This window comes from Andrographis paniculata, unplaced genomic scaffold (assembly GCF_009805555.1).
Source record: "Andrographis paniculata isolate CXL003 unplaced genomic scaffold, ASM980555v1 Contig74END, whole genome shotgun sequence".
NCBI classification, from domain to species: domain Eukaryota; kingdom Viridiplantae; phylum Streptophyta; class Magnoliopsida; order Lamiales; family Acanthaceae; genus Andrographis; species Andrographis paniculata.
Genome location: NW_026137611.1, coordinates 380801 through 392019, shown reverse-complemented (window position 1 = coordinate 392019; position 11219 = coordinate 380801). Strand labels below are relative to the sequence as shown.

At 37.0% G+C, this 11219-nt stretch overlaps 2 protein-coding genes across 3 annotated transcripts; both read left to right on the top strand.

Annotated features, from left to right (window-relative positions):
* Nucleotides 1-796: 796 nt before the first annotated feature.
* On the top strand, nt 797-4148 carry LOC127266169 (G-type lectin S-receptor-like serine/threonine-protein kinase At4g27290). Its single transcript, XM_051296332.1, has 7 exons — nt 797-2195; nt 2441-2560; nt 2639-2769; nt 2842-3052; nt 3133-3373; nt 3459-3609; nt 3695-4148. Exons 1-7 carry the CDS (start codon nt 851-853, stop codon nt 3992-3994), a joined length of 2499 nt encoding a protein of 832 aa, XP_051152289.1. The 5' UTR covers nt 797-850; the 3' UTR covers nt 3995-4148.
* Nucleotides 4149-6978: 2830 nt separating this feature from the next.
* Nucleotides 6979-10799, top strand: LOC127266026 (zinc finger CCCH domain-containing protein 49-like). Of its 2 annotated transcripts, none has more exons than XM_051296101.1 (5): nt 6979-7147; nt 7277-7413; nt 7862-8131; nt 8858-9081; nt 9754-10799. In XM_051296101.1, the coding sequence occupies exons 2-5, from the start codon at nt 7309-7311 to the stop codon at nt 10583-10585; spliced, it is 1431 nt and encodes a 476-aa protein (XP_051152058.1). In that variant the 5' UTR covers nt 6979-7147; nt 7277-7308; the 3' UTR covers nt 10586-10799. The 2 variants fall into 2 exon arrangements, with proteins under 2 accessions (XP_051152058.1, XP_051152057.1); XM_051296100.1 differs by having other exon boundaries at nt 7268-7413.
* The last annotated feature ends 420 nt before the right edge of the window (nt 10800-11219 follow it).

The following is an 11219-nucleotide window of genomic DNA, read 5'->3' as shown; positions in this document are numbered from 1 at the left end:
TCAAAGAAACGGAACCTAAACTCCTTTTATCTTGCAAATACTTTGCAATGGAGACTACTAAGTTGTAGAGTCGAAATTTGCTAAGTCGTTAATCTCTTACAAATTCCCTCACAAATGTCGTTTGCGAGGTTATATTTTATAGTTGTAAGAGCAATAATTCTGTCGCAAATATTTAGGGTGTGTTTGTTTTTTGGATTAGATTTTCAATCCATTATTCATCTTATTTTTTTCCCTCTAAAACATCAAATCAAACATATATTTTTTATTTTTTATATTATACTAAAAATCAATTTTTTACATTCAAAACATCACATCAACACCTATTTATATCGCATTATACAACCATTCAAATTCAAAATTTTTACTATTCAAATCCCAACTCAAAATCCAAACTCGCAGGCAAAACACACCCTTAGGATCTTTACAACTACACGCATTAGATTAAGCATCAAGTAGATTAAGTTATTATAATCGTATTGTTTAACTAAAATGGTTGGAAATCGAAATATTTGAGTTTAAAATAATAAGAGCGTCTGGAGCTTCCAGATATAAATTATATTGACAAAAAAGAAAGACAAGCCACGAAACCAAGTCAAATCTGTAGGCTTTATACTTCTGCCATTCAATTCAATTCTTTAAACATGACCCCAAGTCGCAACAATCCCATTTGGTTGGCTTCAGATTTGTTGAAATAATTAACATTAAATATAACATATTTGAAAAAAATAAAAATAAAAATAAAAGATTAACGGTGTGAAACCTTAATTAAAAACACATGAAAAGTTGTACTGTCATTTCTGATTCTTTAGTGCAATGTGAATTGTGAGCTGCTCATTTTCACAATCCCAAAATGATTGAATCGCAGTTGTGGAAACACCAAACGATGATTCAGACAAAGGCAGATACAAGAAACATGAACAGATCAATTATCGGAGAAGCCACAATTTTTCTTGTCGTTTCGCACTTTCTCTCCACCCAGAACCTCTCGCACGCCGCCGACACCATGGACGCATCTCAGAGCATCACATACAACCAAACCCTGGTTTCCGCAAGCTCAATTTTCGAGCTAGGGTTTTTCAGCCCCCAAAATTCCCGAAATTGGTATCTCGGAATATGGTACAAGAAGGTGTCCGTACACACATCAGTTTGGGTCGCCAACAGGGAAGCTCCATTAACGAGCAATTCCTCAGGAGTATTGAAGATCATCGAACCAGGGATTCTGGTCCTCCTCAACGACACCAACCACACCGTCTGGTCTTCCAATATTTCAAGAGGCGCCACCGCCAAAAACCCAATTCTGCAGTTATTAGACTCAGGCAATCTCATCCTCCGAAACTCCGGCGACGATAATCCGAGGAATCGTCTCTGGCAGAGCTTCGATTACCCGACGGACACGTACTTACCGGGCATGATGTTCGGCCTGAACTCCGTCTACCTCTCGTCCTGGAAGACCCCCGGCGACCCATCTCCGGGAGAATTCGTGTACGCCCTAGACCCCACCGGTTACCCGCAGCTGTTCATGAAAAAATCCGGCGTAGTTCAGTACAGAGTCGGGCCGTGGAACGGCGTCGTTTTCAGCGGCCTGCCGCACGTGACTAATCAGTCGTTCACGAACGGGGTGTACAGAAACGAGGAAGGTAGATTTTATTTAAGGGATGATTCCTCCGACTTGTCTGTCCTTGCCAGAGGGATCTTAAACACCGCCGGAACCGTCCAACGGTGGCGGTGGGTGGATCAGACGCAGGATTGGGTGCTGGAGATGAGCATTCCGGTGGATGCTTGCGATAGTTACAATACATGTGGAGCCTACGGGACTTGTGTTATTGGCAACTTCCCGTTATGTTCTTGTTTGGATAAGTTTGAGCCGAAGGATCCCAAGGGATGGCGGGAGTCGGATTGGGCGACCAACGGGTGCGTCCGGCGGACGCCGTTGAATTGTACGGCAGGAGACGGATTCGTTAAGTATTCGAATTTGAAAATGCCGGATGCGCGCGACACGTGGTACGATGAGAGGATGAGTCTTAAGGACTGCGAAGCCGAGTGCTTGAAACGTTGCCGGTGCACGGCGTACGCCATGTTGAACATTAGCCGTGGAGGGAGCGGGTGTTTGATGTATTTCGGGGACTTGATTGACATGAGAACAATGTCGGTGCATGATCAGGATTTGTACATCAGAATGGCTCGGACAGAGTTGGGTAAGTTTAAATGGACGCCAGCATGACGCTGATTTGGTCGGATTAGCGTATGTTTATACATATCTCAGCAGTATATGTTGTGTTATAAGATAATAAAAGATATACTGATCGCCAACATGATACATGCTGATCCGGTCAAATCAACGCTAAATTATCCATGTCCTAAATGATCATTTCAGCTAAAAAGCTTAATTAGTAGGAAAATGCATCGTTTAATTATATATTTTCTGTTGATGATTCTGCAGACCATCCTCGGAAGAAAAATGTGAGACTTATACTTAGCTTGACGATGATAGTAGGAACGATCTTTCTGATAGGCATAAGCATCGTTCTCTGTAATTGGAAGAGGAAGAAGAACAGAGCAGGTGGATTTTCGATCTTTTGGCTGGCATTGTTACGCTGTATATGTTGTTACAACATTGTTGACAATAATGAGGTTGCAGGAAGAGATAGGGAAAGCAATGACGATGACTTGGAGCTGCCATTGTTCGACTTGTCTACAATCTCCAAAGCTACAAACAGGTTTTCGATTCACAACAAGATTGGGGAAGGAGGTTACGGGCCTGTTTATAAGGTAACGAAAGAACGAGTATTGTAGAAATTGATGATAAATGGTGAATTATAACAACCTTGTGTTTTCAAACAGGGGATATTGAAGGATGGACAGGACGTAGCCGTGAAAAGGTTGTCCGAAACATCCAAACAAGGACTCGATGAATTCAAGAATGAAGTCATTTTTATTGCTAAACTTCAGCATCGCAACCTAGTGAGACTCTTAGGTTGCTGCATCGAAGAGAACGAGAAAATGCTAATATACGAATACATGGCCAACGGAAGCTTAGACAACATTATATTCGGTAAGAATTCCCACATAAGCCTAAGAAAACAGCGTAACTTGGTTTAGAAGTATAAACATTTCGATGACATCTTGTTTCAGATCAAAAGAACGAAACATCCTTGGATTGGCCTACGAGATTCCAAATAATCAACGGAATCGCCAGAGGATTAATGTATCTTCACCAAGATTCGCGACTGAATATAATCCACAGAGACCTCAAAGCCAGCAACATATTGCTAGACAGCGAAATGAACCCGAAGATTTCAGACTTCGGCATTGCTAAAAGATACAAAGGAAATGGGGTGACCGAAGATATTACAAACCGAGTCGTGGGGACATAGTGAGTACATTTTCGAAAAAACTTACTTGGAACGAGCAGGGAAATAATGAAATTTCATTGGTTCTAACACTATCCTTTCTTGCAGCGGCTATATGTCCCCAGAATACGCAGTTTGCGGCCGGTTTTCAGTAAAATCAGACGTGTTTAGCTTCGGAGTTATCGTGCTAGAAATCATCAACGGGAAAAGAAACAGCTCGTATCCTGAAGGATATCAGCACCTCAGCCTTCCTGCACATGTAAATTTATCTCGTTCTTTAATTTCGCGCCGTCTTTTTGTTCCATTTATTCGATGAGGTCCTAATTACGCAAAATTCGACACAGGCGTGGGCGCTACACATGGAAGGAAGATCGATAGAGGTAATTGACAGTAAACTAGAGAAATCCAGTAATTTACAAGACATGGTACGGGCAATCCATGTGGGACTGTTGTGTGTTCAACAACATCCGAGCGATCGGCCGAGCATGTCGTCGGTGGTCGCGATGTTAAGCAATGCAGATTGTGAGATGCATCGACCTGACCAGCCTGGCTTCTACATGAAAGCTAATGAATTGAGGAATGTAAGATTCGATCCAGTTAGTTCTGAAAATGAGATGACAATAACAATGACAGATGGTCGATAGATCATTGAGTATTAGTTTTGGTGTATTTGATAGAAAATATTTATTGAATTCATTCACAGAATTGTTGATAGTAGTTGTTGAAAGGTTGGAAGATCTTATTGAACAAAACTAGATCTGAATTGAACCAATATAATAGTATACTCGTTAAAATTCTTGTCCGACCCAAATGAACATGTATTTGATTGACATGAAAGAATATAGTAAGAACAATAAAAATAAAAATAAAAATAAATTATGTTCCGTTAGGGATGGCACGATGGTGCAGCCGCTACTCGAACCCATGACCTCACGGTCACACGTTCAACTCCTGCACCACCGGGCCATCCCTTACGAAACTAGGAATATGTATTATTGGCAAAGTGAATTGTAGGTCCAGAATTGCTATTCTATAAAGACTATTTTTTTAGTAGTAAGTTGCAAATTATGTTAAGGAAAAAAATAAATATAATTCATGATTATACTGTTGCAAATTCAAATTCATTTTACAGTAGCATCTCATTCACTGGAACTAACATAGAAACTCGCAGCTGCTCGACGAGTGCGCTTCGGATAAATATTTAGTCAAATTTAAATATAATAATATGACAATTAGGCCCGACAAGATAAGTCACACTAGATGAACCATGCGTAGCAAATAAGATTTGAAAGCATTGGAGATTTGAACTCATAACTGTGACTATGTAAGTCTATCCTCACACTATCCGATCATCTTTTACGGTCCTACGAGACTTCTTTTTAAAAAATATTTTTTATAGTAACAACCTAGCTAATCATCGTTAATTATAAATCAAAATTGACTCTGACTGATTAATAAAAATAGTTATAGTTGCACTTGAATTTGTGAGTCTTAGGATTCAAACGCAACCGATATGCATTACTTTGACAATTTCAGCTTAATTGTTGGAACACGTGTAGTAGAATTATACAAGGGGTGTGTTTGTTTGGGGGATTGGATTAGATTTCAACTGTTCATTCCATTTTTTTCCCAAAAAATATCAAATCAAACACCTATTTTTCATTTTTTATATTATATTAAAAATTAATTTTACATTCAAAACATCACATCAACACCTATTTATATCACATCATACAACTATTCAAATTCAAAATTTTTACTGTTCAAATCCCAACTTAAAATCCAAACCCCCAAACAAACACACCCAAGGTGTATAAAAATGAAAAGTTGAGCCAAGTGATAGATATTAGAAATTTGAGGGTGTGATTCTTTGAATCTAGATTGGAAATATTTAATTTGAATTTTGTATTTAAATAATGTATTTAATATATATTTTAATATAAATTATAGATATAACTTTTCAAAAAATTTGAAGAGATCGATATTTTAAATCTACAATATCATAATCACGAGTTGATTCTCATACTACCATTTTATTTATTACAAGACGAATATGGTTGTGATTTTTTTTTTTTTTTTTTGGTTCTTTTATAACATGAAAATTCAGTCAAATATAATATCCAAATTATGTAACAAGTTACACTATTTGAAATATGTATAGGAAATAATATGAAGTTATCGGAGAATTAAACTCATGAGCTCATAGTAATTATTTTTTGAAATCTTATTGAAAAAAAATTACTGAAAGAATAAACTCAAATCTTAATAATAAAAAAAAAACATGTTGTTTTGATGTGCAGACTATTTTTTTTCTGGTCTTTCATTTTTTTTATTTTATTATTTTTTTTAAGTTCTCTTTTTGTAGATGAGACAAATCGCTTTCGTCCTAGTTGAATTGAATGTTCTTGGAAACAACATTAATAATGTCCGCAAGACCATTCTTTCTCACCTTAATCACTGTCACCAATGTCGATTGCCATGTTATTTCCACGCGTTCCATTATCTACACAACTGTTTTCTCATAACAAATGAAGATCTCAACTTGATGATGCAACAGAGCAGTTTGTATCATCTTGTAATGATAATTTGAATTTTAAAGATGCTCGTAAATTTTTGCAAAGTACTTTTGAAAATGGACAAGATATAACCATTAAAAGGCTGTCGAAAACTTCCAAGCAAGGGCTCGACGAATTCAAGAATGAAGTGATTTTTGTCGCAAAGCTGCAGCAGCAAAATCTTGTTAAATTGTCGGGATGCTGTATGATTGTCATCCTAATCTTTTAGAACATGTAACTTTCTTATTCGCTTTTAGTTATTCGACGTCACATTTTTTTTTCGACAATCTTAACAATATTGACTTGGCTGTTGCTGCGTAGATATGATCACTATACATAAAAAAAAAAATTAAATTAAATTTATAACCTCATTATCACAAATTAACTTTCAACACCACAAAAACTTGTTACAGTCACTTATATGATAGAAATTAGTAAGTTAATGATTTATAATGTTATGTTATGATTATGTTTTATATAAATAATACTTTGATATTTATAAAAAAATTAATATAATAATTTACTAAAAATAAGAACAGTTAACTATGCTGACACATTAAAAAAAAAATTATCTATCCTAAAATAAAAAATAATATCATAATCAATAAGCGTGACTAATCAAATACGACACTGTTTCGAGAGGAAGATTATATTTTATTATTAATATTATTTTACTTTAAATATAAATACTTGTATATTATTTTCTGCCCTAATAAGTTTACTTATATACTTTGTATTTTACTATTAATATATTATTCTGTTTACTCCTCCTACACCTGGTAAGTTTCTATGGGAGTGTTGTTTGGTGAATTTTAATTTTTGAGTTTTGATTTTTAAACAGTAAATAGTTGAATTTGAATATAGTTGAATTTGAGTAAATAGTTGAATTTGAATAGTTATTTAATATGACATACTACAATAACCGAAATCGAATCTTGTAAAAAATTTCGGTTCGATGGCGCCGCCGGTCTAAACTGGCGACCCGGCGGTTCGAAACCGGTTGGGCACTCCATCCAACATGGAGGCAGGGGCCCTTCCCCTAAAACTATCGAACCAAACACCAAAAAATATATACTAATATATAAAAATTCTCCCCCTCTCATCCCCTCCCTCCTTCTCCAATTTCCATAGCTACGCCGTCGCCTCAACGTTTCACTCTCTTCTCAGATCCACCATCGCGTCGCACCTATTGCAGCTCGGGTTCGCGTGAATTGAAAACCGCGTGGATTGAAAACCGACAAGGTACTTCGTTTAAAAACCTAATTTGGTTACGAATACTATTAGGGTTTTTGCTTGTACACGAAATCAGAGTATTGGCATCTATTCGGTTCCAATTTTGTTATAATCGTGTCTTATTATTAGCTGCTGCAGAGCGATACGGACGAAATCGAGTTTGGAAAAACATGGCGCATAGGCTGCTGCGGGACGCTGAAGCTGATGGCTGGGAGCGATCTGACTTTCCGATTATATGTGAATCTTGTCTTGGGGACAATCCGTATGTTCGAATGGTATAATATCAATCCCAGTGTTTTGATGTTCCAATTTAGGTATTTGTGATGTATGAGCGATGTTATATAAGATTGAGAAATACGGATTGGCTGAGATTAGGGTTTTGGGATAGCTATTGTTTGAAGCTGGATTTGATTAGCGACTGCTGTGGATTTTTTGTTGTTCCATTGGTTTCTAGGGATGTTGGCTAGAAAAGAGTTACTATATCTATGTAAAAGATTTGACTATTATCATGCTATTTTGCTTATGAATTGTGTATGATAATTTTTTTGATCTTTGATTTCCTTGTTGTACTGCACAGTAGGTGATTTTACTTGTGAAGTTTTGTTGATATTTCATTCCATCTTTAGATTTTGTACAGCCTTTTTGCATATATGGAATAATGCCTGTGTTCTAACGTTTTTTTTTTTTTTTTTTTTATTTCTTCTTATACTTCTATTTGCTCAGACAAAAGCTGATTATGACAAGGAGTGCAAGATCTGCACTAGGCCATTCACAGTGTTCAGGTGGAGGCCTGGACGTGATGCAAGATATAAGAAAACTGAGATTTGCCAGACTTGCTGCAAACTGAAAAATGTTTGTCAAGTTTGCCTTTTGGATCTTGAATATGGGCTGCCTGTTCAAGTTCGTGACACTGCTCTGAGTATCAATTCCAATGATGCCATCCCTAAGAGTGATGTGAATAGAGAATACTTTGCAGAGGAGCATGATCGTAAGGTATAGTTTTTGGTCTTATAACTATGTTAATAATATACAAGCAGATAAGCACATTGCTTCATGTTTCTCATAAAAAGCTACAATATACGCATTTATTTGCCTAGACCTAGTTTTACCCATTAAGACTTATGAAAATTTAGTTTCATACTTTCTACGGCTTGTATTAAGCCTTACCAGAACACTCGTATTTCTTAAAGTTTTAATAATAGCATAAGAAGTAGATGTTCTTAAAAATATGGTACCTTGAAGTAATTCTAACTGGGGAGTGAGGACTCTGATTAGTGATTGCAGCTGATAATATTTTTCTTATTTGTATTAAATCGATGATAACATTCTATTGGATCATGCCTCCATTGAATATGACAGAAACTAACTCTCACATATAACTCATTGTATGATAATTTTATCTGGAAATACATCATGGTTGAAGTTTGTAATTGCTGCCTATTAGGGGTTATATATTGCAATGCTTTTAGCTAGTATTATACTCTGAGCATGAAATTTTATGTGGCTTAAGTGGATGGGCTGATAAGTTCTTGGTTTGAATTTTGTAATTGTTGCCTATTAGGGGTTATATATTGCAATTCTTTTGGCTAGTATTTATACTCCGAGCATATAATGTCATGTGGCTTAAGTGGATGGGCTGATAAGCTCTTGTTTTGTACTTTGATGCATGTTGCCAAATTGTATCCTGTGTCTCAACCCTAAAAAATTTGTTGTCTGCAGGCTAGAGCTGGGATAGATTATGAATCTTCTTATGGCAAGGTGCGTCCAAATGATACTATCTTGAAACTCCAAAGAACCACACCGTACTACAAGAGAAATAGAGCACATGTTTGCAGTTTCTACATCCGTGGTCAATGTACAAGAGGACCAGAGTGCCCTTACAGGCATGAGATGCCTGAGGAAGGTGAATTGTCTCAACAGAATATTAAAGATCGTTACTACGGGTACGTCCAATGTTTACCCAATTCAAATATTTTCTTATGTGATCTATTTACATTTCTGGGTGTGCAACAGTAACTACTGACTCACTGATCAAATTTTAAATGAATAATGTTATTCTGAAAGTGGTAATTGATAATATGTGCTTTGATTTCAATATGGTAAGAGTATAATCTGGATTGTATAATAGTGTGATGGAGGAACTTAAGTTCATATAGCTATAATGGTCTCCAAAGATACTCTGCTAACCCTGATCAGCCTTGTGGTGGTAAAATTCACTCTGAAAGCTAGATAATATGTAATTATAGTTATTATTTCAGAGAGTAGCTTAAATTTGGATGGTTATTGAGCAATATGCAGAGCTTATATGTTGGAACTTAGAGGTTATCTTTGTTCTTATATGATGATATCACTGTCTATGCATTGCTAGGATTTGATAAGCATTTTTAAATAGTTGAAATGGTAGTATTTCTATCATGTTGCCATTCTGAATTTGCTACAAATCCTGTCACATTTCTCTATCGTCTTCTACTCAGAAATTCTCCATCTGCATATGATATCTGATATCTAAGCCTTGCATGACATTTGTTCTCTACTATGCCTTATGATTACTTCCTAATACATCTCTTTCATTTTCTCTCTGTGCACCACTCATATTTGAATGCACGTGCTTGCAGAATCAACGATCCAGTTGCAATGAAGCTTCTGAACAAAGCTGGAGAAATGCCATCTCTAGAGCCTCCAGAGGATGAAAGCATAAGAACCCTCTACATAGGTGGCCTTGATGCAAGAATCACCGAGCAAGACCTAAGAGACAACTTCTATGCCCACGGAGAGATCGAGTCTGTCAAAATGGTTCTCCAGCGAGCTTGCGCTTTCGTAACCTACACAACAAGAGAAGGTGCAGAGAAAGCAGCCGAAGAACTCGCCAACAAGCTAGTCATCAAAGGCTTGCGATTGAAGCTGCTCTGGGGCCGACCTCAAGTGCCAAGACCCGAATCCGAAACCCCTGATGAAGTCAAACAGCAAGCAGTGGCCCACAGTGGCTTGTTACCAAGGGCTGTCATATCCCAGCAGCAGAACCAACCTCTTCAGCCCCCCGGCTCACAGTCCCAACCACCTCCTCCTATGCCCTACTTCAACATCCCTCCATTGCCGCAGCAAGACAGAGCTTATTATCCCTCCATGGATCCTCAGAGAATGGGCGCCATCATCCCTTCTCAAGAAGGTAGTTCGAGCGGACCTTCTGGATCAAATGAACCCAAGCCCAGTTTCGACCAACAGCAACAAGCTCATCACTATGGCCATCATCCAGGTATGCCGCCACCACCACCACCACGACCGGGGCAGTTCTACCCACAGCCGCCCTATTATCCGCCTTATGGATATGCTCCACCTCCTGTGGCACCACCCCACCAGCAATATCCTCCGGCTTACCAGTCCAGAATGCCGCCACCGCCGCCGCCACAGAATCCTGCTGCCCCAACTGGAAGCTTACAGCAGTCCTGAATTTGTGGTATTGCTATATCCTGTTTAAAAATATATGCATTGCGTTTTCATCTTTCATGGCTTCTGCTTCCATGAGCCATTTTACGCTGTCTTTGTTACCAGAAAATTTAAATTTCCTGCTATGTATTTTGCTACTGTCTCTTGTCTTTTGTGGGGTTTGACTGTATTGTAATACCCCTTTGGATTTGGTGCTGAATTAAAAAACTTTCTACTATTAGCTGATGATAAATCAGGATTGCGATTCAATTAAAGCTAACAAAATGTCCATCGGATTAAATATAAAAAAAATTAGTATTGCTCAATCCAACTGCATTTTTCTTCCACAATTTTAAGGGGGGTTTGGGTCCTTGAATAAGTCTTGCACTTTATTACATTTTTTATTTTCAAAATTATTGTATTATATAATTACATATTTTTTATTTAGAATATTATATATTAAATCTATTTATTTTTATTATTCTTAAATGTATCTAGGCCACAATTAATTCGTTTTCACTAGATTTGTCATCTTATTTGGTTATCTATTGGCTATTGTCCCTAACATTTTGGAAATATTTTGATATATACATAAATATATATATATATATTTTTTTTTGTTATTGGTGAATAAAAAGATAAATATTGATATATATAA

Excerpts from the sequence above, each read along its gene's own strand:
- LOC127266026 (XM_051296101.1), top strand. The coding sequence starts at position 7,309 with ATGGCGCATAGGCTGCTGCGGGACGCTGAAGCTGATGGCTGGGAGCGA. Across the intron at positions 8,132-8,857 it reads CAGAGGAGCATGATCGTAAG|GCTAGAGCTGGGATAGATTA; the intron begins GTATAGTTTTTG and ends TGTTGTCTGCAG. Across the intron at positions 9,082-9,753 it reads ATTAAAGATCGTTACTACGG|AATCAACGATCCAGTTGCAA; the intron begins GTACGTCCAATG and ends ACGTGCTTGCAG.
- LOC127266169 (XM_051296332.1), top strand. The coding sequence starts at position 851 with ATGATTGAATCGCAGTTGTGGAAACACCAAACGATGATTCAGACAAAG. Across the intron at positions 2,770-2,841 it reads GTTACGGGCCTGTTTATAAG|GGGATATTGAAGGATGGACA; the intron begins GTAACGAAAGAA and ends GTTTTCAAACAG. Across the intron at positions 3,053-3,132 it reads CTTAGACAACATTATATTCG|ATCAAAAGAACGAAACATCC; the intron begins GTAAGAATTCCC and ends ATCTTGTTTCAG.